This window comes from Oryza glaberrima, chromosome 1 (genome assembly GCF_000147395.1).
Source record: "Oryza glaberrima chromosome 1, OglaRS2, whole genome shotgun sequence".
NCBI lineage: Eukaryota > Viridiplantae > Streptophyta > Magnoliopsida > Poales > Poaceae > Oryza > Oryza glaberrima.
Window position 1 is genome coordinate 29,054,762 of NC_068326.1, and position 21,335 is coordinate 29,076,096.

Sequence of the window (21,335 nt, forward strand, 5' to 3'; positions counted from 1 at the left end):
ACAATTTACATGCAACTTTAAAAACACAAGTAGCAACTGGCAACAATCACCTGACATTTCACACCGCAAAATGACAATATACCTGGCAATAATTTGGATTAGCACAGATCTGCTGAAATGGTCCAATTGCAAAGAAGTTGGTGGTACACGTGCAGGAAGTACATGAAGATTAAGATCAATGTATAATATGTACATCGTACAAATACGCAACGTCAACAGATGGCATCACTTCAAATCTTATTTATTCAACTACTACACGATAGTACCACTCTTTGCACACGTATGAGCGCCGTGCCGGGATGGAGAGAGGTCCAAACCCAACCCAGGACGAAATCACCACGCACGAGGGGGTGCTCCGGACCCTGCTTCGTTCAACCGGTCCAGCAATGTGTTGAAATCCATCGGCTGGCCACTCTCGGTCATCCTCTGAATAACATTCATCACCTGCTCCCTGGGATATCCCATGGTGATTGCCTTCTCAATCATTTCCCCATAAGGATGGCCGCGCATCATCTGATGCGAACCTGGGTGACTCATACCAACATTACCTGGAGCTGGAGGCATCTGAGGTGCCTGGGCTGCTGAAGGACCACTTGGGGGGTAGCCATATGCAGTGTTGTAGCCATGTGAGCTGCCCTGCGGCGCATATTGTGGCGGGCCGGCATAGCCCCCCTTACTTGGAGGTCCGAAAGAGCCCTGGCTTGGAGGAGGTAGCTGCTGCCTTTGCATGTTGTGCTGCGGTGGTGGCATGCCAGGTCCTCCGTATGAATATGGCACTTCAGAACGGCTCCCCGCTGCCGGAGCAACCGTGTTGTATGGTCCTTGCATAGCCATGCTGCCAGGTAGAGTTTCAGGGGGAGGGTTCAAGGACTGGTGGGGTTGATAATGAGGGTAGTTTGGTGGAGTTTGAGGCCTCATCTGATTTTGTACAGGAGGATGTTGTGGTTGCATTGCCTGAGGAGGAAGCTGAGGGTTAGATTGCTGCGGTTGCACTGGTGGCGGAGGAAACTGTTGAGCATTAGGCTGCTGCACTGGTTGAGGAGCAAACTGCTGAGTGTTAGATAGTTGGGGCTGCTGCATTGGTTGTGGAGGAAACTGCTGAGTATTAGATAATTGGGGCTGCTGCACAGGTGGAGGAAATGGCTGCGAGAAAGTCGGCTGTGGCTGGGCCACTGGTGCAGGAGCCGGCTGGGAAGATTGCTGGGGCCACTGCTGCTGGTAGGGAGGGAAAGACTGAGGCTGGGTTTGATTTGCTGCCTGAGACTGTTGAGATGAAGCATGGACAGGAACATCTTGCGTTGCTGAAGACCTTACTGGCAAGTACTGCACCTCTGGTTGTACTTGCTGCCCCTGTGTATCCTGAATGCCTGGAGCTTGACGCTGTGGGTAGTAAACAATGGCTTGGCTAAGAACATAACGGTCCTGCTGTGGTACAGAAGAGCTAGGTGGCTGCTGCACTGTCTGATCTTTGTACTGTTGGACTGGTTGAGAAGCTCTAGGTGCAAGGGATGAGTTCACCTGATGAGGCAAAACAATCGCCAGCTGCTGACCAGGTGCATCTGCCTTTTCTTCAAGCGTCTTTTGCTCAGGGAAAGATGGTGTTGGCATATCTTCCTTCTTTTTAGATGTGTCATGTGTAAGTTGAAATTTGGCTAATTCCTTCTGAGTTTCAGCTAACTCTTGCTTGTCCCTAAGGATTTGAATAGATCTGTGCACCTGCATCATTTGAAAATTTGATTAGAGTTGAAACTTGAAAACTTCTCAACAGAGAATTAATGCTCAAAGATATAAAATACAGTACATAAACAGTAAAGAAATTAAACATTTGGAGATTGAATTGTTGGTTAATAATAAATTGTCACATCTTCTGAACTTGGATACGGTCATGTGCCCATCAACAGCTCTGTGATAGCCAAAATGTTTTGCAACGTGCATGTCATTTTAGACTGCAGGACAATCTCGATGAATACCAAGAATGAACTATACTTAAATGTTTTGAAATACTCGAAGTTTGTGGTCAGGCCTTAATCTCCAAATTCTAAATAAGTGTCATCTTGAAGCTCGTGGTAGCACCTAAGACTCCAAATGGCCATTATGGCTCAACAGATGCATGTCTGGCATGGAACATATGAGATGATGTATACCCTTAGCATTTGTGCACTCTGAACTTATAAGATGTTAGAACAGATCCATCACAGGGATCACTTATTTATCAACCACAGTTGCCAATTTAAATACAGAGGAGTGTTGCCAATCCTGGTTGAGTCACAGGGTATACATTAGACATACTGAGTATATTCAAGAGTGGATTCCAGGCTTCGAGTGCACAACAGGCAACAAGACTAGTTTATCAGAAGAAAGTACAAAACAAGAAGGACATTTATGTGCATTAACCTCTGAGCAGGTCAGTAGGGAGCAGCCTTTGAGAGACCAGGAAGACATCTCTCCCTTTGTCTGAAAGGGACGGTGGTATAGCACCATCACATTTCTTAGAGATTGGAAATGGTGTACTTTTTGTTCAAAGGAAAAAAACAATAATCACAGCCCAAAATACTAAAGAACCATAGCCCACAAAAACCACAACAACTTAGGAGATTAGGGCCTCTAGGCTAAACATACATAAGCCTAATATTTCCCTATGTATTCACTAGATGGTATTTTAAATACATATAAGAATTGGAGCATGCATTTAAAGCGAAGGAGCAAAATCACATACACAGTATAAAGAAAAGGTAAGTTGTCACAACAAATAAAGAAAACATGTACTGTACATGTCAATCAACACAAAAGGCTACTCCATCCGTTCCAAAATATAAGCATTTTTGTCTGCACGCGGGGATGTCCAAATAGGCATATAAATTTTGAAATACGTGCAGAAATGCTCATATTTTGGAATGGAGGGGGTATAATATATGGATGAGTATATGACATGATCATAATTACACTGGATGCAAAAGAACTGTCCCCCTTCAGTGCAGAAACTGAAAGGGTGGAAAATGTGAAATACTGGATCTAGTCTCAAAATATATTTTTTCTTAAAATAGTGATTTACTTACTTCATGAAGATGTTTCTCAAGAGACTTCAATCTTTGATCAGTCTCATCACGGAGCACATCACTTCGAAGTTCACCCATGGATCTCTCAAGCTTATAGCAATAGATCTCCAGTTGTGAAAGACGATTAGTAATTCCCTCAAGCGATCGCAGCAAATTATCAGCATATTTCTTCATGCACTTCTCAACAGCAAAAAGTACATCCTCCTTGCCGTAACTCTCTTGTTCATAAGCTTTTCCAAATGGTCTCCCCAATCTACTGTCGTGAAAGTCCTGCTGCACAAGTACAAGAATGAGGGATGAATATAACACAAGGATTTCTACTATTATAATCATTAAATTAATTTTGCTTGTAAAAATGCAGATATCTTTGACAAATTTCATTTTTTAAGAAACAAATACATCAGATTTTTGTAATGCTCTCTCCAACTATGTCAGTAATAGCCTAATTTGATTATTTATATAATTTTGGACGATGTAGGAGAACTGCGCTTCATTTCATTAAGAAGAAAGAAATATTTACATAGGAGGGATCAAGGAGTCCCTCCTACCAAGAACACATCCCAAAACACACCAACCCACAGGTGATTATTTATATTTCACCTGTTAGAACATAGAATACCATCCTCCAGCAACACCAAGGGTGTCATCAGAAGTTTCCAGAATGCTATAATGGACTTTCAACATTCACCCATAAAGACAATAATCTCTAAACATAAATGGACTGAACAAATAGATAAGCAAGACAATAATCCCTAAACAGACTGAACATATAGGTAAACTTATCAAGTACAAAATCAACGTCAATCCACCTTTTCTCTAAACATTAGATTGTGTTCCTTACCTAGAATAGCAATGTCCTGGACACATGGTCACTAATTTATATGTAACAAAAATTTTACTGAACATGAAAACTATAGGCAGTATTAATGTTACGTGTGAATCAAATAGTCATGACTTGCATAAATCTTATTCAACAGAATGTCAGAAAAAATTATCTGAAAACTATATCCTATAGGCATCTTTCTCTCTCGTGCAGTGGCCCTCACAGAAATAACCCACTGAATATTTCAATTGATAGCTTATTAAATGAATTTCTCATTGACTATCTCCAGCCTATATTGACCATTCAAGACAAACCTACACTGCACATCAGGAATTCAGTGTGGGTTTAATCAAAATAAGACCTGAAAATCCCAAGTATAGCAGGTACCATATAAACCTTGATGCACACAATAAAATAAATCCATGATATTCTCTGAATTACAACAGATAGGCATAGCTGGAATAACACATTCGTCAGGAAGAAAATGAAATAGCAAGCGATGGCTGCATAGTACCAACGAGCCTATAACCAAATCGATGTGAACGTTACAATTGGGCAAAAAAAAAAACTGAAACTATTCAGTGCTGTTCAGCCAATTTTCATCGGACCGTTTCCACACTATTCAGTTGAACGAATAGATTCACGGGAATACGACACCGCTGAGGCGAAATCGTGCGGCAATAAGCCTCGGTCAGAGCTCTGCACGCGATCATCACGCACCACGATTCACGAGGGATCAAAGGTGGGTTGCCGCCGAGAGAGGGCGGGGGGGGGGGGGGGGGGGGGGGGGGGGAGGAAGTAATACCTTGTCGGCCGGATCAGGGCGCTTGGGCTCGGAGGGGGCGGCGAAGTCGTCGTAGGAGCAGAGCACGTCGTCGGCGCCGAAGTCGAAGCTGCGGGAGCCGCGGCCGGCGGGGACGCCGGAGCCGGACATCGCGGCGCGCTAGGGTTTAGGCGAGACGTGGGTAGCTTCCTTGGAGGGGAAGGAAAGGGAGGGGAGGGGGGGAGGGAAGCGGGGGTTGGGTTGATTGGCACTGGAAGGAAAGAAGAGGAGGGAGGAGGATGACGACTTGGTGGTCGGTTTGGTCTGCGGCCGCCTGGGGTGTTAATTAAGCAAAGGCGTCGCCGTCCCGGTTGCTTGTTAGATGGACGCTCACATTGACGGAAACCTGCAGCGCCTCTGTTGGAGAAATTCTATCCTTCGGTATTGTTTTCTTAGCTCACGTTAAAATTGAAAGTTTAGATGAAATTGAAATAATGTGATGAAAAAAATTGAAAATTTATGTATAAAAAAGTTTTAATGTGATGAAAAAGTTGAAAGTTTGTTGAAAAATTTGGAACTAAACTCGGCCTTAGTTGGAAAAGAAAATTTTTGGGTGTCACATCGGACGTTTAACCAAATGTCGGAAGGTTTTTCGGATACGAATGAAAAAAATAATTTCATAACTCGCCTGGAAACTGCTTGACGAATTTATTCAGCCTAATTAATCCGTCATTAGCACATGTGGGTTATTGTAGCACTTATCGCTAATCATGGACTAATTAGGCTCAAAAGATTCGTCTCGCGATTTCTCCCCTAACTGTGCAATTAGTTTTTCATCTTATCTATATTTAATGTTCTATGTATGTGTTTAAAGATTCGATGTGATGTTTTTGAAAAAAAAATTTGGTAACTAAACAAGACATAAGGGTATAATCATTGTTTTCTCTGCAAATGTTTACAATCGTCCAATCAGTCTATAAAAATCAGTTGTATATTCATGCTAAGTACAGATATTCACTTACCGTTATTTTTAAAGAAAATCTATTTATATTATATATATATATATATAACGGTGAAGCCAATACCTATACTACAGTTGAGCGGTTACCACTCTGTTGGTTTTATCAAGTGATAACACCAACATGATAACACCAACAGAGTTCAGGTAACTGCTCAACTCAACTGTATTTATAACACCAACATAGTTTAGGTAACCGCTCAATTGTAATATAGGTATTGGCTTCACGGTTAGATATACAAAATATAAATATATTTTAGAGTTTATCACTATTGTTACTATTGTTATATAACTTTGGGATATCCAGTATTGTGGTTCAAGGATACGAATCCAATACGACCACTAGTTAAGGGAGACAAAGTGAACTTATTCCTTCCATCTCTATCTCTACTATTATAAAAAATGAAGATGTTTTTGCCAGTACCTTGGTACGTCATCTATATATGAGTCGGTTTTTAAGTTCATTCGCTTTTGGAAATACATATACTTATTTGAGTCGGTTTTTAAGTTTGTTCGCTTTGGAAAATACAAAATGATTTCTTTAAAAAAAACTCGCATGCTAAATTAAGACAATCAGACTCCTAATTGCAGCTCATGTTTAGATTTTCTGAAAAAATATATATCCAAGCAGATTACTTGAGACGATCGGACTCCTAACTGCAATTCATGATTTTCTAAAAAAATATATATCCAAGTGAATACCCATGGTGAATTTCACCTTAACTAAACCATATAACAATAATAAAATTAAAATAGCCTTCAACCATTGCAATGCACGAACATTTTTTTCTAGTTACTATAAAAATTGAAGATGCTTCCGCTGATTCTTTGGTATGTCGTTCGTATTTGAGTTGGTTTTTAAGTTCTTTCGCTTTTGAAAATACAGAAGGAGTCGTGTAAGAAATTCATGTTAACTTGGGACGAGAGTCAGACTCCTGTATGCTTCACAATTCTCGCTATCCCATAAGATAACAACGTACACGATATATCTATCATCCCAATAAGAGTTCCTAACTAGATATCAATACTATCAAAATAAAAAAAATCCCATATACTTTTGCTAACAATAATACAAATAAAATAATATTTATCGTTACAACGCACGGATATGTTTTTTAAGTTAGTGAAAGACGGAAGACTGTCAGCTCACAGGCTAACATCCATAAATTGGGCCGAAGCAAGGCCTTCCGTGGCAAATCGAAAGTCCGAAACGACGTTAACTGATTTAAGCCCGAAGGGCCTCATCGCAGAAGAAGCCCACAACCATTAGGCCGTAACAATGGCCCGCGTCATGGCCTTCTGCGAGCCGTTTTGCTGGTAGGCTACAACGACGGCGACGAGGCGGGCCTGTTTGGCACAGCTCTAGCTCTAGTTCCATCCTTTCTAGAGCTGGAGCTCAGCCAAACAGCTCCACCAAAACTGGGAGTAGAGTTGGGTAGAGTCCTCTCACAAAATGTACTAGAGTTGTGGAGCTGGGTTTAGGTAGCTCTACAACTTCACTTCAAACTCAATGCCTGGAGCTAAATCTAGAAGTTGGAGCTGTACCAAACAGGGCCAGAACGTTTTGACCGAAGAAGCTATACGCTCTCCCTTTGATCTTGACAAGAGCCTTTTCCACCGAGCTAGCCATTATTTCTCATCCCTTTTCTCAGTCAGATGACGTGCTGGTCGTCCATTTGTTAATTATTTGCAATGTGGCACAATCATGATTCATGACCTATGTAAAGTTGCGCATATTTTTCTTAATTTTTGATGGAAAAGTTTTCTAAAAGGAACCTTTATATGGCCACATGCTCGGTGTCGTGTATATATATGTGTCACCCGTACGGATGATTATATTCGGATTGGCAAATCTTCGATGGTAAAGTAGCAATGCAGGGACATCGAAAGCAGCAATTAGCATTTGACATTCGTTCGTAATTCATATATAAATATTTGCTGAAGCTAGCTTTGTCACAACAATGTTGGTAATAACAATACAATTCAAACTACAGCATATACAAAATATATATGCTAGATAGCTGCAGCGGCTAGCGTACGTATACATATGCATGGCTACTACTCCCCGGATGGCCGGATGGATATGCTACGATGATATATATAGCTAGCTGCAGAGAAAACATTATTTGCTGCCAAAAGAATAACCCGGCCGCTACACAAGTTGCTTGCTACCTGCTGCCACCCTTAGTTACAAGGGTTTAGTAGTACAACTATTGAGCACCACTCGATCAACCTAAGCCTCTCAGAGAGATTATTTCTTTGAGATCATAATAGCCTCAGACGAGATTATTTCACGAATAATGCTCGATATATATATCGGATCGTCGTCTAGTAATGGTGCTGAGGGTCCGGGCCGCCCGGCACTTCCCGCTTGCCGCCCTGTAGGCTCCTCACGTTCCACCTCCCCGGCCGACGACGTCCACGGATACCAAATCCGCCGCCGCCGCCGCCGCCAGCCACGTCGTCGTCGTAGTCGCCGCCCGGCGGAGCGGCGTACTCTGCCAAGGCACGGGCCGCCTCGGCCTGCGTGGCCGCGAGCCCCACGACGACCACCAAGACCAGGCAGAGCACAATGCAGACGCGACTACGAATAGCCATATCTCAATTGATCGATGAAATTATTCACCGTACGTACGTGTGTGTGTGTGTGTGTGTGTGTGGATGAGCTATAGCTAGCTAGCTTAGGTTCGTTTCTGTTGTCATGGCCAGGTGCCGGCGCGAGGTGTGTTTATATAGGGGGTGTAGAGGAGATGGTGGAACTAGTGCAGCGACGGTTACAAAAGAAACATATAAGTGTGGGGGCCAAAGGGCGCCGGCCGGGGGGCGTTTTCTTGGATAAGTTCGGTACTAATCTCAACTACCACCGCATTGGCGCATTCTACGTAGCCTTTCTTCTGGCCTCGTCCGAGTGGCCACTGGCCACCACCACCACAATTGCTGGTGCTGCTACTAGTAATAGATCAGTACCATGATGCACACCATTGCCACTTTCTGCGACGAGGAGGATATATATATCCCCTTTTGGCTTTTGCATTAGGCATTAGAGTGTGAGGTATGCTAATTGCAATGGCTGTACTACATGTAGGTTGCTGTTGGATGAAACTGTCAGCTAGCTAGGCATCCTAGACAACGAGTGCTTGGAGTTGTCGATTCACAAATGTCACAGGTAAGATGGAAGAAATTAATTAAACACACAGTAAACATTGAGTAGAATCAAAGCCAAGGACAAGACTAGTAGTGCAGCTGAACTGGCTATGCGCCGAATGCAGTACCGCCAGCACGTACGGCGCCAAATTACCTGGATAAATTCCTAAGTACAGCATGAGATATTGAGCTGAAACCAAAGGCGAATCAATCTGGTTCAGAATTGCAATCCTGCATTCAGTATTACTGGGTCCCCTGGCTATCAACATTTGCAATCTCGACTTTGATACGAAGCTACTGATATCCATACCTTTTAGTGCCACCAGACATTACAATAGGTAATATGGAAGGCAATTGTAAAATATGAAAATTCAAAAGAATTCTTTGACCAAATCACTTTGTAGCATCAAAACAAATATGCTCGATCACCAACCATTAGTATACGAGCCCGCTACGTAGCTATGTAGACAGTGCTTAGTGGAAAGGAAAACGAGTAGCCAATAAAATCCAATGCTTGGATGTAATTTATATGTCAATATGTCATTTTGCTCATCTATGTGCCTGCTTCGTCAAAAGGCTGTAGTACCTCGAAAGGTTAGTTAATGTTTCGGTTGCAGATTTGCTCTTTATATCTTTGCAACCGATTAGCCACATCCTCTGCATGTAACGGCTGTCTGACCTCCTCATAATGCAAGAAGGCAGCTTGCAGAATTTTATAAGATAAATGGTCGAAATCAAACCCAAGAGATTACAAATAAGAACCACTTGATTGTTAACACAGAGTCCACGTTTCGGGTTCTAAGTGTCTGTTTAGCTGAGAAATGATACGGTCATTTGACTTCAATTCGATCCTGTATGACTTGCTTGGTTTGAGATACGAAATGGAGTGATCCATCCGTAACTTCGTCCCTCAAAAAGTCAAAACATATGGTTACTGACAAAAATTAGGAATTCTCTTTATTCCGTCAAAACCATGAAATAATCTCACGATGAAATACTCGCACCAGAGAAGCCATATTAATTAACTGAGTCGGTTGTACGTCACAATCAGCAGATTCCATGGTAATATAGAGGAAAAAGTTACTGAAATCATTCCAGTCAACAATCTTTCTACATACTGTGTTAAGTGACTAGATGCAATCTGTTTCGAAAGCGACAATGCTGTTCCTTTTACACCACACCTTTTGCCACTTTCTGGATGAAAGCAACCTTTTTCAGATAATAGTAAAAATATTGATCCACCTAGAACCTTAAGCGATGACGTTATTCTTTTTTTTTTTAACCTTACATCTATTACCTGAATATAAGTGACTGAACGATCGCTTAGGATATTTCCAACTCAGTACTTCTCATTTTCATTTGCATAGCAGATGCAGGGAACAGAAGCAGAGTGATCAATGAAGATGCCTAGTAGTTATGTACCATCTATTACAAGATCATATAAACAAAGAATCTGCAGGACAGACGAAACTAACTATTTTGTACAGGATCAACCAAAACTAATTTGATATCCACCATGATCCAAATGTTGAAGTGATATACGGTAAACTGGCGAGTCAATGTAAAAAAGAAAAGGCGCACCTCCATTGTTTATCAAATGCAACTTCACCTGAAACATTGCTAGCTAAATATTTGTGAATCTGTTTGGCAACCTTGGAGAAATGTGACCATATGACAGGCCTTGGTTGGAAATGCATGCCTTTACAAACAATTTCAGCTTCCTTTAAATAACCAAACTTTGTATGACAGATTTGCTAGCTAAGTACTTGAGTATCTATCATACCGTATGTCTGGCAACCTTGGAGGAATGTGCGCCATACGACAGCACTTGGTTGGAATGGCATGCCTCTAATCACAACCTCAGCTTCCTTCAAATGACCACACTTGCATAGCATGTCCACCACACAAATGTAATGCTCCATCTCAGGCTCGATTGAATATTCAGACTTCATATGTCTGAATATATTCATTCCTTCATGCACCAGTCCACCATGCCTACAAGCTGAAAGGACTGCTGTAATTGCTACCTTGTCAGGTTTGAAGCCATCCTCTTCCATGGCTTTAAACCATGCCAGGGCCTTACGAGAAAAACCATTAAGTGCAAGGCCAGAAATTATAGCTGTCCAGGAGATAATGTTCCTATCTTCCATTTCCTTAAAGGCTTTCAGACATTCTTCAATTCTACCGCACTTAGCATACATATCTAGCAACATATTATGAACATAAGTATCTAAGCAACCAGAATTGGTCTTGATGATAAGCCCATGAAGCAACCTACCAAGAACAAGGCTATTAGACTTTGTACAAATGCTTAGCAGGCTCACAGATACATAGCTATCAAAATGATGCCCCAAAATTCTCATCAGTTCGAAAAATTTAAGAGCTTCAGCATAATCACCATTCCTTGCACAAGCAGTGATAAGTATGCTCCATGAAACAGTGTCATTACATCCCTGATGTAAAAGTAGCTTCTTCGCTTCGTCATACATGCGGACTCTGTTATATACCCCAGCTAAAACATTCATGGAGACAGCACAGGAGTCAGGATCTAACATACCCCCATAAGCCAAAGCATCAGAAACCATTTCATGTGAAGCATATGAAGATATAATGGCACTTGAGACATAGTCATAGCCGTCGTAACCCAATCTTGTTACCAACGAGTGAATCTGCAACAGATCGAATACTGATGGGTCCTTGAGCAAAGAAGACAAACTAACCTCGTTTGGCATAACACCAGATCGCAACATCTCTCTCAGAATAAAAAACGACGTTGGAACATCAGTATCTGAGTGACAAGAAATCAGTCCATTCCAACGTGTGGTGCTATCCTCAGAAGCTTCAAGAACTTTGTGAGCATCCTTCGTACAACCACATTTTGAATAGAAATCAAACAGTGAAGTGTTCACAAATGGTCTCGTATTGAGATTGTGTTTGATAACTTTTGCATGAATGGACTTCCCATGTTCATGTCCTTTTATACTGGTGCAGGCATAAATTACACTGCTAAATGTTATTTCATTGGGCAAAACACTCCAACCTTCCATCATCCAGAAAAATTCAAGGGCTCTCTGAGGCAAGCTTCTCCTAGCGAAGGCAATGATCATTGTATTCCAAGAAACCACGTCTCTGAACATGAACTCACTAAACAGATTCTCTGCCAAAGACGTGGAACTGTGAGTACAGTATGAATTCAGCAATGAGTTTGCAACTGTTGAGAAGGAATCTATCGCAATTTTCTTCACAAGCCCATGAACTTGCTCTGGTGTGCCAAAAGCAGGAAGTACTGCCACAAGAGAGCCATCAGACACGCTGTTACCGCTTCGAACCAGCGCCCTGAACCAGATCACAGCATCGCAGGCACGTCCATGCTGCGCAAACGAAGAGATGAGACAGTTCCAGGTGACGACGCTCCGCACAGGCATTTCGCCGAACAACCTGAGTGCATCATCAAACCGGCCATTCCGCCCAAAGAACCCCACCAGCGATGTCCCGGAGTAGGGGTCGCTGTGGAGCAGCCCGCTCTTGAGGATGTGAGGGTGCAGCTGCGCCGCGCAGCGGGCGTCGGCCGAAGGCGAGGAGAGGATCGGCGCGAAGGTGAACGCCGTCGGGGCGACGCCCGCGGCGAGCATGCGCGCGAGGAGCGCAAAGCCCTCGGCGGCACGGCCGGCGCGGGCGCGGGACGCGATGAGGGAGTTGAAGAGGGAAGCGGAGGGCGGCGCGCTCGGACTCGGGCTCGGCATTCCGTCGAGCGGGTGCCGGGTGCGGCATGGGGGGGACAGCGGCGTGTCACTCCTGGCGCGCCGGCGAAGGCCAAAGGCGTGCCGTCACGGGCACGAGATGCTCGCGGTGCGCACAGCTAATCGCGCGCCCCGGCGACCGGCGGCGCCGCAGCAGGCGGGGCGGCGTCGAGGCGGCGCGTGGCAGCAGCGGCAGAAGAGGGGAAGGAAGAATCGCAAACGAGCGCGCGGCGACGTTGCGATGGGCTCCTCACCGGGGGGTATCTGCCCGAGCGCGCTTGCAGTTGGGCTGGTTTGGGCCGGAAATACGCGTGGCGGTGCATCGGGCCGAAACTGCAAGGAAAGCGCGCGACGGCTTCCGCTGAGCAGGCTGTGCGTCATGATAGACCGGGCCAGTTTTCCTGCAATTTGCAACATAAAAAACGTTTTTTTTTTGCATTGCATATCTGATGATATTTGCATATTTTCTCTTTATCTGTCACCATATTGCGCAGAGCATTTTAAATGATCTTCAGTATCTTCGTCATATCCGGGTTAGCATTTTAATCGATCATCAGTATCTCGAATTCTTGGACATATGTACCACATGCAGACTTAGTGTACTATAAAATGCCGCCCTGGATAATATAGGGCCGGTTCACTTTGATGAAAAAAAACCTTACTAAATTTTGGCATTACTAAAATTTTGGTATAGTTGTCAAAATTTTGGCAGGATTTCTTATATAGTTACTAAAATTTGGCAGCAAACTAAATATAGCCATATTTTGAAAACTTTATTGAAATTTGGTAAGGTTAAAAATGGTATCAAAGTGAACGCTTATAGTATAGCTAGCTAGGCGGGGTCCAGATCCCCTAGAGTTGGCTACAACTCTATCAGGTGGAGTTGCCATAATTTGTGCCATTCCGTGTACCTCAACGGCTAAGATTAAGTCATGTTAACATTAATATATACTTAAAACAAGTAATTAACCGTGCAACAAATAAACTTGCATCAACGACATGTCACAAGATTTTTTTTTACTGTAGAATTGTAGAATTAATACAAGAATTTCATACTTCATCTATTTTATTAAAAAATTATACATATCAATATTGATATGGTTCGCTGTTGCATATATATGAAAACACTGTGTTGGTATATACTGCTGCTTAGAGTTGATCGACTGTATGTGGTTATTAAGAACAAAAAGTTTTTCACTTAATTTTTTGTTGAGAACATAATCAAAATAGAGGAAGCGCGCGTTGAAAAAACTAATTTTCCTCTCAAGCTATAACCATTAATGTTGAGGAGTTAATTTATTAGGTAAATTTAATGAGGCATGATCTTAGCCATAGAAAACAATGGATGGTATAGATTTGACCAACTCTACTTGGTAGAGTTATACCCAACTCCAGGGGATCCAGAGCAGGGTGTGGATCCCTTGGAGTTGCCTTCAAATCCATATAAGTGTACCAAACATCCCTGAACTGACCGATCCATGAACTGACCGATATATAGCCCATCCATGAACTGACCGATCGATCGATCTCCTTTTGCTTGATATATATATACTAAGTGTTCTTTTGGCCGACATGGAAGGTACAGGGCGGCGGCCGGCCGCGGCAATGTTGGAATCGTTAGCGGTAGGTACCAGTTGATAAGGCATTGGCGTTTCTCCTCATGCATATGCAATGCATCTGCTGCGTTGGACCATGATCATGTCTGACTTGGATCATTAGCATTAGCTAACTATACTAGAATATCAATAACATGCTAGCCAGAGTATTGATTAATTAGTAGTATCTTTAATTTCTGGTGGCCGGCAGACCGATCGAGGCCTACTGCCTGCATATTGCCGGTGTGGCGGTGCATGCCTTGCTTATCTTCTCTTGACAGTAAGCATTCTGGCCTGTGCCTGCACTGACCTTTTCTCAAACTAATACCATGGACGATTTGAGTTTAAAGGTTTCTCTCCAAGAATCTTTGTGCAATGAAGGATTTAATTGTCTCCCTCATTTTAGGAAAAAAAAAAGCGTGTCATCCCATTTAAATTACAATTGCAAAATTTAGCTGAAAGATTATTCAATCTTGAGCTGAAAGTTAAATCAATTGTGTGATCCTTTAATTGGAAATGACAAACTTTTAATTGAAATCCTGACATGAGAATCGTTAGTGGAGCCTCCGGGAGCCCGGAGTGGTCGAGTGGAGCGTGGTTTCATGAATATTTCCAGTACAATGCACTGAATCTGAATTGCTCGATCACTACAATGGAAAAATTCTAATTGCGCACTCATCTTGAATTGCTCGATCCAACCACCAAATCTCAGCGAAAAATTAAGAGAGAAACATAAAAAGGCAAGACCAAATTAAACCGGATTAGTATACACACGCGCACCAGCCGCCAATGAAATTAATGGAGATTGAAAATAAGAAACAAGAAAGCCAATCGCTTCGACGATTTGCAGAATAGCTAGCTAGTGACCGAAGCTCTGGCTAGCACACGTCATATAATATTCAGTCGACCGTCAACCTCTAGTCTAGTAGTATTACGCTTTCTGAACCCTGAAGAGGCAAAACTAAACGTACCCTACCTGTATTTTAATTACACCATCCTAACCGGCCAACCCAACAACCGCTCGATGAACCTGTTCGTCGATAGGCTGCGTCTGATACCAAGGCCCCATCGAAAAGCATATGAAACTATGAACAGAGCAGAAAATTAAAAGGTTTAGCCGTGACGTACGGCAGCTCGATCCATCGAGCACAATCGATTTAATTTGGTTTAAGACCTGAAAAAAATAGTTAAAGCAATGCAACTTGTGTAGATACCAGCAATTTTCTGACGATGGCATATCATATCCAAAAAGTTCTTGGGTCTTTTAATCGCAAAGGGTTTTTTTTAAGGCATGGACTAGCTTTTGATCTCTCTGATTACCCTATTCGTTAAGAACCTATAGAATGAGAAGATCGTGACAAGGCACGTCGCAAGCAATGACAAAAATGAAAAGTTGCATGCTTACCTCGATCGGTAGATAGGAGAAGAGCAGACTAATCAAAGAGTTAATGCTCTTTTCCTTGATTGAAAACAAGAAACTAATTAATGCTTGAGTGACTGTTGTCAGAGCAGTGTGAGTCCAGAGCTACCTTTTTTTTTCCTCCGTTATTCTTGGCATCGGTCGAGGTCTTTCTTTTTAGACCTACTGCGATAATCGTCTGTCGAATCTTGCAAGGCCACACGTACGGAGATGAGCTTTTCATTTCACGTTTTCTTGGATGATATACTTATAATACGACGTTGCTACAAGAATTTACATGAAGCATTAATTGTTAGATATAGATGATAAACTTTGTAATGATGGCATCATGATGAATAACTTTAATCACTTTGTTGAATTTTGTAAATTGCAGTTCTGTTCTCGAGCCCAAAGAGTGAACTCTTTAATGGGGTGGCCTTGGTAATACGACGTTGCTACTAAATTTTATACTAGAAAACGTGATACCTTCCAGTATTTTTTGAATGATGGTAAAATTACCCCTGAAGAATACGTAACAAAAAAAAAACTAGAGGACGTATGCACACGAACATGGAGACTCGTCCTAAGCTGTGCCTGTGGGCTTGGGTGAACTGAGCACTTCCCGGTTTTTGGCCTGGTTAGCCAAGATCAATCAACAATTTATTGTAGGCTTTTAGACATTGTGTGTAACCATCCTAGTTTTATTAAAAAAAATATGTAGTAAGTATTATTTATTTTGTTATGACTTACTTTTGTCAGTGAAGGTATTTCAAGCATTCATATCATATTTCTCACATTTATACAAAACTTCAAATAAAATGAATAATCAAACGCGACATCAAGTTTAAAAGACAATAGCACCATATATTTAAAAACAGATGTAGTATTTGTTGTCAGTAGAAAGTACATTTAGTGATTTACTCAAGCATATATATTGGACTGCTGGTCACTAGCTAAAACTTGAGAAGTTATCTGGAGTTACTCAACGATTTGATGAGCTGCTAGGGTACAAAGAGCTGGGTCTTCCAGCTAGCTTTATAAGGTGGTGAGCGATATGGATTCGAAGCCTCACCCCTTCTAATTATTTATATAATAGGCCATTCCTTAATATTCACGTCTTTATTTGATGAGCCGCTGTACGCCTGTACCTAGTGCTCCATTGACTAGTGCCATGTCAATGTTTCCTTCTGAAAAGTTCATCACTAAGAAATACATTCACGTTATGGTCAAGCATGCAGCAATATTATAGGCTCATCATTGATGCCGATTTTCTATGCACATATGGGGCCGCGATATATATGCGCAGAACGGTGCCTTTTGGCCTTACAGCTATACAGCACATAACTAAAGTTGGCAGCAGGTGCATCCCTTCGTACACAGCCGAAGTCTGAAGCTGCGCGTATAAATTGCTTCCTATACTTTATTAATTTGCTTATTAATGTGTCGGGTTGTTTAGTTCACTACTTCACTTTATCAAGCCACATCTTAATCATATCATAATTATTAGATAGGTATTTATTTCGCGGCCACAACTTAGATTTACCATACTTTCTTATACTTTAAACTCCTAAATCATTTATTTTTTTTTCGAACCATACCACACTTGTGACATAATAATTCATGGACATAATTTTTTCTACCATGATCACACTTTAGCTAAGGTTAGCTGTCGCAAAATTAGTCACCAACCAAACAGCCCCTCCTTTCACATGACACAAAGGAATATAGTGTTGTACGTTCATTTTCAATGTATACAGTCAATGCATGTTAATTGTGTCATTGTTAGCTCGGATATATATATCGTTGACGAATGATTATATTTAGCTGCTTCAATTTGCAGCCCAATTTAAACTCTAGCACTGTCCTTTTAAGTTGGTTTCTTGAGAAAAGCTTGTACGAGTACATACTCCACTGACCGACCGCTGATCTTATTGATCTATATGATGGTACGTACAGAGCGGATCCGATCAATGTTACTAAAACTAAGCTTGTGCGCTTTGTCGAGTAGATTTGTACTAGAAATAGAAAATCAAAGTGAAATCACTATATTATTCCCTTCCGATGGTGTTTCACAGGTATGCATGCATATGCATCGAAATGAACTCGTCTATATTGTCCATCTATCTGACAACATACAGTGCAGAACGATTAATTAGTCGAGTTCTACAGTTCTACACTACACATGGTCTGATCATGGACAAGAACACATGCCGTACAAAGCGAAAAACAGAAACAAATCAAGACGAAGAAACAGAAGTGGTAAACAAAATTAACCGCAAGATCGAACACTGAAACATGCAGCACTGGGCGATCGACGACCATACAAAAAAAAAACCTCCTTAATTTGTGTTGATGCAGACGAGGCGACGACTACCTACGACTGAGAGAGATTAATGGTGCTGGGGATCCGGCCCTCCGGGGCTAAGGCGCTTGGACTCGTGCGCCGCCGCGCCGCCGCCGACGACGACCGCGCCGCCGCCGCTCCTCCGCCCTGCAGCCTCGCCGGCCGCCGCGGCGGGCACCTTCATCATGCCGGCCACGCCTGCGCGGCCGGCGACAACGGCCGCCTCCTCCGGCGCCCGTTCTCTCAAAGCCCTGGCCGAGGCCGAGCGCGCCACGGCAGAAAGCATCAAGATGGCGCAGAAAGCGAACACGGCCAGGTACGTACGTGCCGCCATGTCGCCTGCTGAGATGGCCTCTTTTTGGGAGGAAATTAAAGCTGATGGATTCTAGCTAGCTGGGGCTCGAGACTTGGGTTTGGGACAAAGCTAGTTCTACGTACAGGTCGATCGTTAGGTTGAAGGTGATGATGGGTTTGTGTGGAGCTACACATCTAGGCCTGCATCGTCTTATATAGCCTATAGAACCTTGTGGCGTCCACGTAAGATAGATATGATGCGTGTGTAGCTATAAGCTAGTAACGGACATGATCTCTACAGTCGAGGGCAAGCTGACTAAGAAACCATGCAAATTAAGACAAAAGTATGTTAACTTTGCCACCTCTTCTAAATGCTCAGCCACTAATTAGAGAGAGAGAGAGAGAGAGAGAGAGAGGCTACAACGAATTGTCTTCTCGGTTTATTAGGGGCGGCGGCCAAAGTGTATTCCTCGGTTTATTAGGGGCGGCGGCCAAAGTGTATTCCGACTATGATAATAGCTATACGCAGGGTATGCACGCATAAAGCTAAATATATCCGTGTGTTTTTAGGTAAGCACGTATTTATGCATGGATCAAAAAATACCCCCTCCATCCTAAATTAATCATCATATATACTTATACACCAAGACCAATGATAATTTAAATGACATCAATCAATACACCATGCACACACATTCTCCAATAATGCATGTATCAATTAAAAAACCATGTCAATTACACCTCACTACTACCAAATCTATATTTCGTGGCAGCCATTTTAGGTTTTTACTGGCGGTATTTGGAGCTGCCACAAAGCAAAGGCCAATGAAGATGAAGCATCTGCGCTGGCGGCGAAAAACCGCTAGAGAAGTTCATTTTTCACTGGCGGTCTATGTAAGGTAGCTGCCAGCGAAAACTGACTTATGTGGACTGCTAGCGAAAACATATTTTTTGCTAGCGGTTCCTCATTTTCATTGGCAGTGGATGGCCACCAACAAAAATTTGGTTTCACTGGCGGCAGGTAATGAGACCCGCCAGCGAAAATAATTTGGAAGAAAAATAATCAAAACGGAACCGCAGCCCTAGCCAGCCGTCTGCGATAAAAATTACACCAAAAATATCCCCAAAATCAGATTTTCGCAGCGTGTACATATTCAAATCCACTTCCAAATTTTCGAGCATCGATTCAAATCCTCATCCAGAGTTCACAGCATACAAGCATTTTGAACATGGAAGTGAACACAGCATACAAGCATTTTGAACATGAAAAAAAGAAAAAGAAAAACAGCATCAACAGAAGAGAGGAAGGAGGCCGTCGTCGCCGTCGCCGACCGAGCAGCACCGGTTGTGCGAGCCCCGTCGCCGAGCATCACCGCCGCTGAGCTCTTCTGCTGTACCAAGCCCCGATCTAGGAAGCCGGGCTCACCAGCGAGACCATGGGAGGGGGAAGGGTTGGGGGAGGGGGAGGAGGAGGAGCTCGCCGCGCCCTCTGTCACCGTTGTCGTCCCGTCGCCGTGCCCCCGCTTCCCATCGCAGTCGTCGCCGCGCCCCCCGTCGTCGTCGCGCCCCAAAACAGCTCCTCCCGTCGCCGTCACTGCACCCCCGCCTCCCGTTGCAGTCGCCGTCGCGCCCCACGACTCCTCCTCCCGTCGCCATCGCCGCGGCCCCCGACGACCGCCTTCCGTCACCGCCGCACACGGTTGCCTCCCTTCGCCGTCACCGCCGCCACCCGAGAACCGTCGGCAGAGCCGCCGCCGCTGCCGCCCGAGAATCGTCGGTGGAGCCGCCGCCGATGCCGCCTGGAGGAGAGGACGCCGACGCCTGGGAGGAGTGGATCTGTGGAGGTGAGGAGGAGAGGAGAGGATTTGGATCTGGATCTGGATCTGGTGCTGAGAGGAGAGGAAGATATTTTTACTGAAGAGGTGTGTGGATTTTGGACTATTTGCCATTCACTTAGATGTAGCATTTCCAAATGCCATCTTCCAAAATAACTTAGACAATTTGCCCCAGGTCCCCACAAATCAGCTCTCCTCTGCCATTTTACACCCAATTTCGAGTCCCATGGCTGCCACATCACCAACCAAGGTGGCACTGAGAGCGTGAAATGTCTATCTTGCCCCTGCCTCTTCTCAACTGTTATGTTTTAACATAAAAATTACATAAATTGCCACTGACACTAAAATTGAACAACTGCTCTCATAGGAGCACTGTTAAGACATCCCAGTCACTCTAATCCCTCGTTCATGCCATCCCAACCCAAATTGCACAATCTGACAAAATATATCAGCCACATTGCACCATAATAACAAGTATATAACGCAATTCAACGGAACATTTCTTAGAACTAAAATAGCATAGGCTTCAAATATTGTTTTCTGCATTTCTACATAGCACGTCTAGTAGCAAGCATGGCTGGCCTTAACATTGGTCTTTGCTGCCATTAAATACATAAATAACCCCATCTTTCTTGAGTCCAGTTTCATGTAACAAAAGCAAAAAGGCAACATCAGTTCTTCTATTTTTTCTTTGGAGTCAATTTCTTCTTGGTTGGTGGTAGTGGCTATGATGGTGTTGCTTCAGTCATAGCCAAGCGCCTCCTTGTCACTGGTCCAGGTGAATCTTGTGAGCATCCTTCTCTAGCAATAGTTGGTGTTCCAGTTGTCCTTGTTTGACTAAGAAAAAAAGATGTTAGTTATGCAGTCATCACAATAATGATCATGTAATTAAAAAGAAGCAAGGTCTCTTTTATATCCTAACCTCCTAGTGACTCGAGCAGGGCTATTAACTACTTGAACTCTAGCAACCTTTGATCTTGTTGGAGTTTCAACAATTTCCTTAGCAGTTTTCTTTTTCCTAGCTTTTGTAGCATTATTCTTTGCCTTCCTCTTCCTGAAAAAACACAAGTAGAACACAAGTTGAAGACAGTGAATAAAGATAGGACAAGTTAACAAGTTAAGAAAGGAAAGGAATGAATAATTGAAGCAAGTTAAGACAATATAGAACAAGTTAACATGTTAGAATTATTACCTCTTTTTGGTCCCATTAAGAGGACACTTTTGGCTTCTCTGTCTATGCCCTAGCCCACCACATCTTGGGCATTTCACCTGCCTTCTGATCTTTCCTTTCCCCTTCTTAAGACAAGAAGGAATCATGTTTTTC

At 43.1% G+C, this 21,335-nt stretch overlaps 3 protein-coding genes across 4 annotated transcripts; all 3 read right to left on the minus strand.

Annotated features, from left to right (window-relative positions):
• Positions 1–79: 79 nt before the first annotated feature.
• On the minus strand, positions 80–4,919 carry LOC127758227 (proline-rich extensin-like protein EPR1). Of its 2 annotated transcripts, none has more exons than XM_052283864.1 (3): positions 4,685–4,919; positions 3,057–3,326; positions 80–1,716 (listed from the first exon to the last, which is right to left on the minus strand). In XM_052283864.1, exons 1-3 carry the CDS (start codon positions 4,811–4,813, stop codon positions 334–336), a joined length of 1,782 nt encoding a protein of 593 aa, XP_052139824.1. In that variant the 5' UTR covers positions 4,814–4,919; the 3' UTR covers positions 80–333. The 2 variants fall into 2 exon arrangements, with proteins under 2 accessions (XP_052139824.1, XP_052139816.1); XM_052283856.1 differs by having other exon boundaries at positions 3,057–3,329.
• A 5,072-nt stretch (positions 4,920–9,991) lies between these two features.
• LOC127768800 (pentatricopeptide repeat-containing protein At3g58590-like) lies at positions 9,992–12,779 on the minus strand. The gene has a single exon (XM_052294453.1). The coding sequence runs from the start codon at positions 12,545–12,547 to the stop codon at positions 10,559–10,561; it is 1,989 nt and encodes a 662-aa protein (XP_052150413.1). The 5' UTR covers positions 12,548–12,779; the 3' UTR covers positions 9,992–10,558.
• A 4,783-nt stretch (positions 12,780–17,562) lies between these two features.
• LOC127760328 (uncharacterized) lies at positions 17,563–18,353 on the minus strand. The gene has a single exon (XM_052284569.1). It carries the CDS (start codon positions 18,214–18,216, stop codon positions 17,929–17,931), a length of 288 nt encoding a protein of 95 aa, XP_052140529.1. The 5' UTR covers positions 18,217–18,353; the 3' UTR covers positions 17,563–17,928.
• Between the last annotated feature and the right edge of the window lie 2,982 nt (positions 18,354–21,335).

What these genes read in the sequence shown, in the direction of transcription:
- LOC127758227 (XM_052283856.1), bottom strand. Translation starts at nt 4,813, where the DNA reads ATGTCCGGCTCCGGCGTCCCCGCCGGCCGCGGCTCCCGCAGCTTCGAC. An exon ending in GCCCTGATCCGGCCGACAAG is followed by an intron (nt 3,330 to 4,684) that starts GTATTACTTCCT and finishes GTACTTGTGCAG; the next exon opens with CAGGACTTTCACGACAGTAG. An exon ending in TTGAGAAACATCTTCATGAA is followed by an intron (nt 1,717 to 3,056) that starts GTAAGTAAATCA and finishes CAAATGATGCAG; the next exon opens with GTGCACAGATCTATTCAAAT.
- LOC127768800 (XM_052294453.1), bottom strand. Translation starts at nt 12,547, where the DNA reads ATGCCGAGCCCGAGTCCGAGCGCGCCGCCCTCCGCTTCCCTCTTCAAC.
- LOC127760328 (XM_052284569.1), bottom strand. Translation starts at nt 18,216, where the DNA reads ATGGCGGCACGTACGTACCTGGCCGTGTTCGCTTTCTGCGCCATCTTG.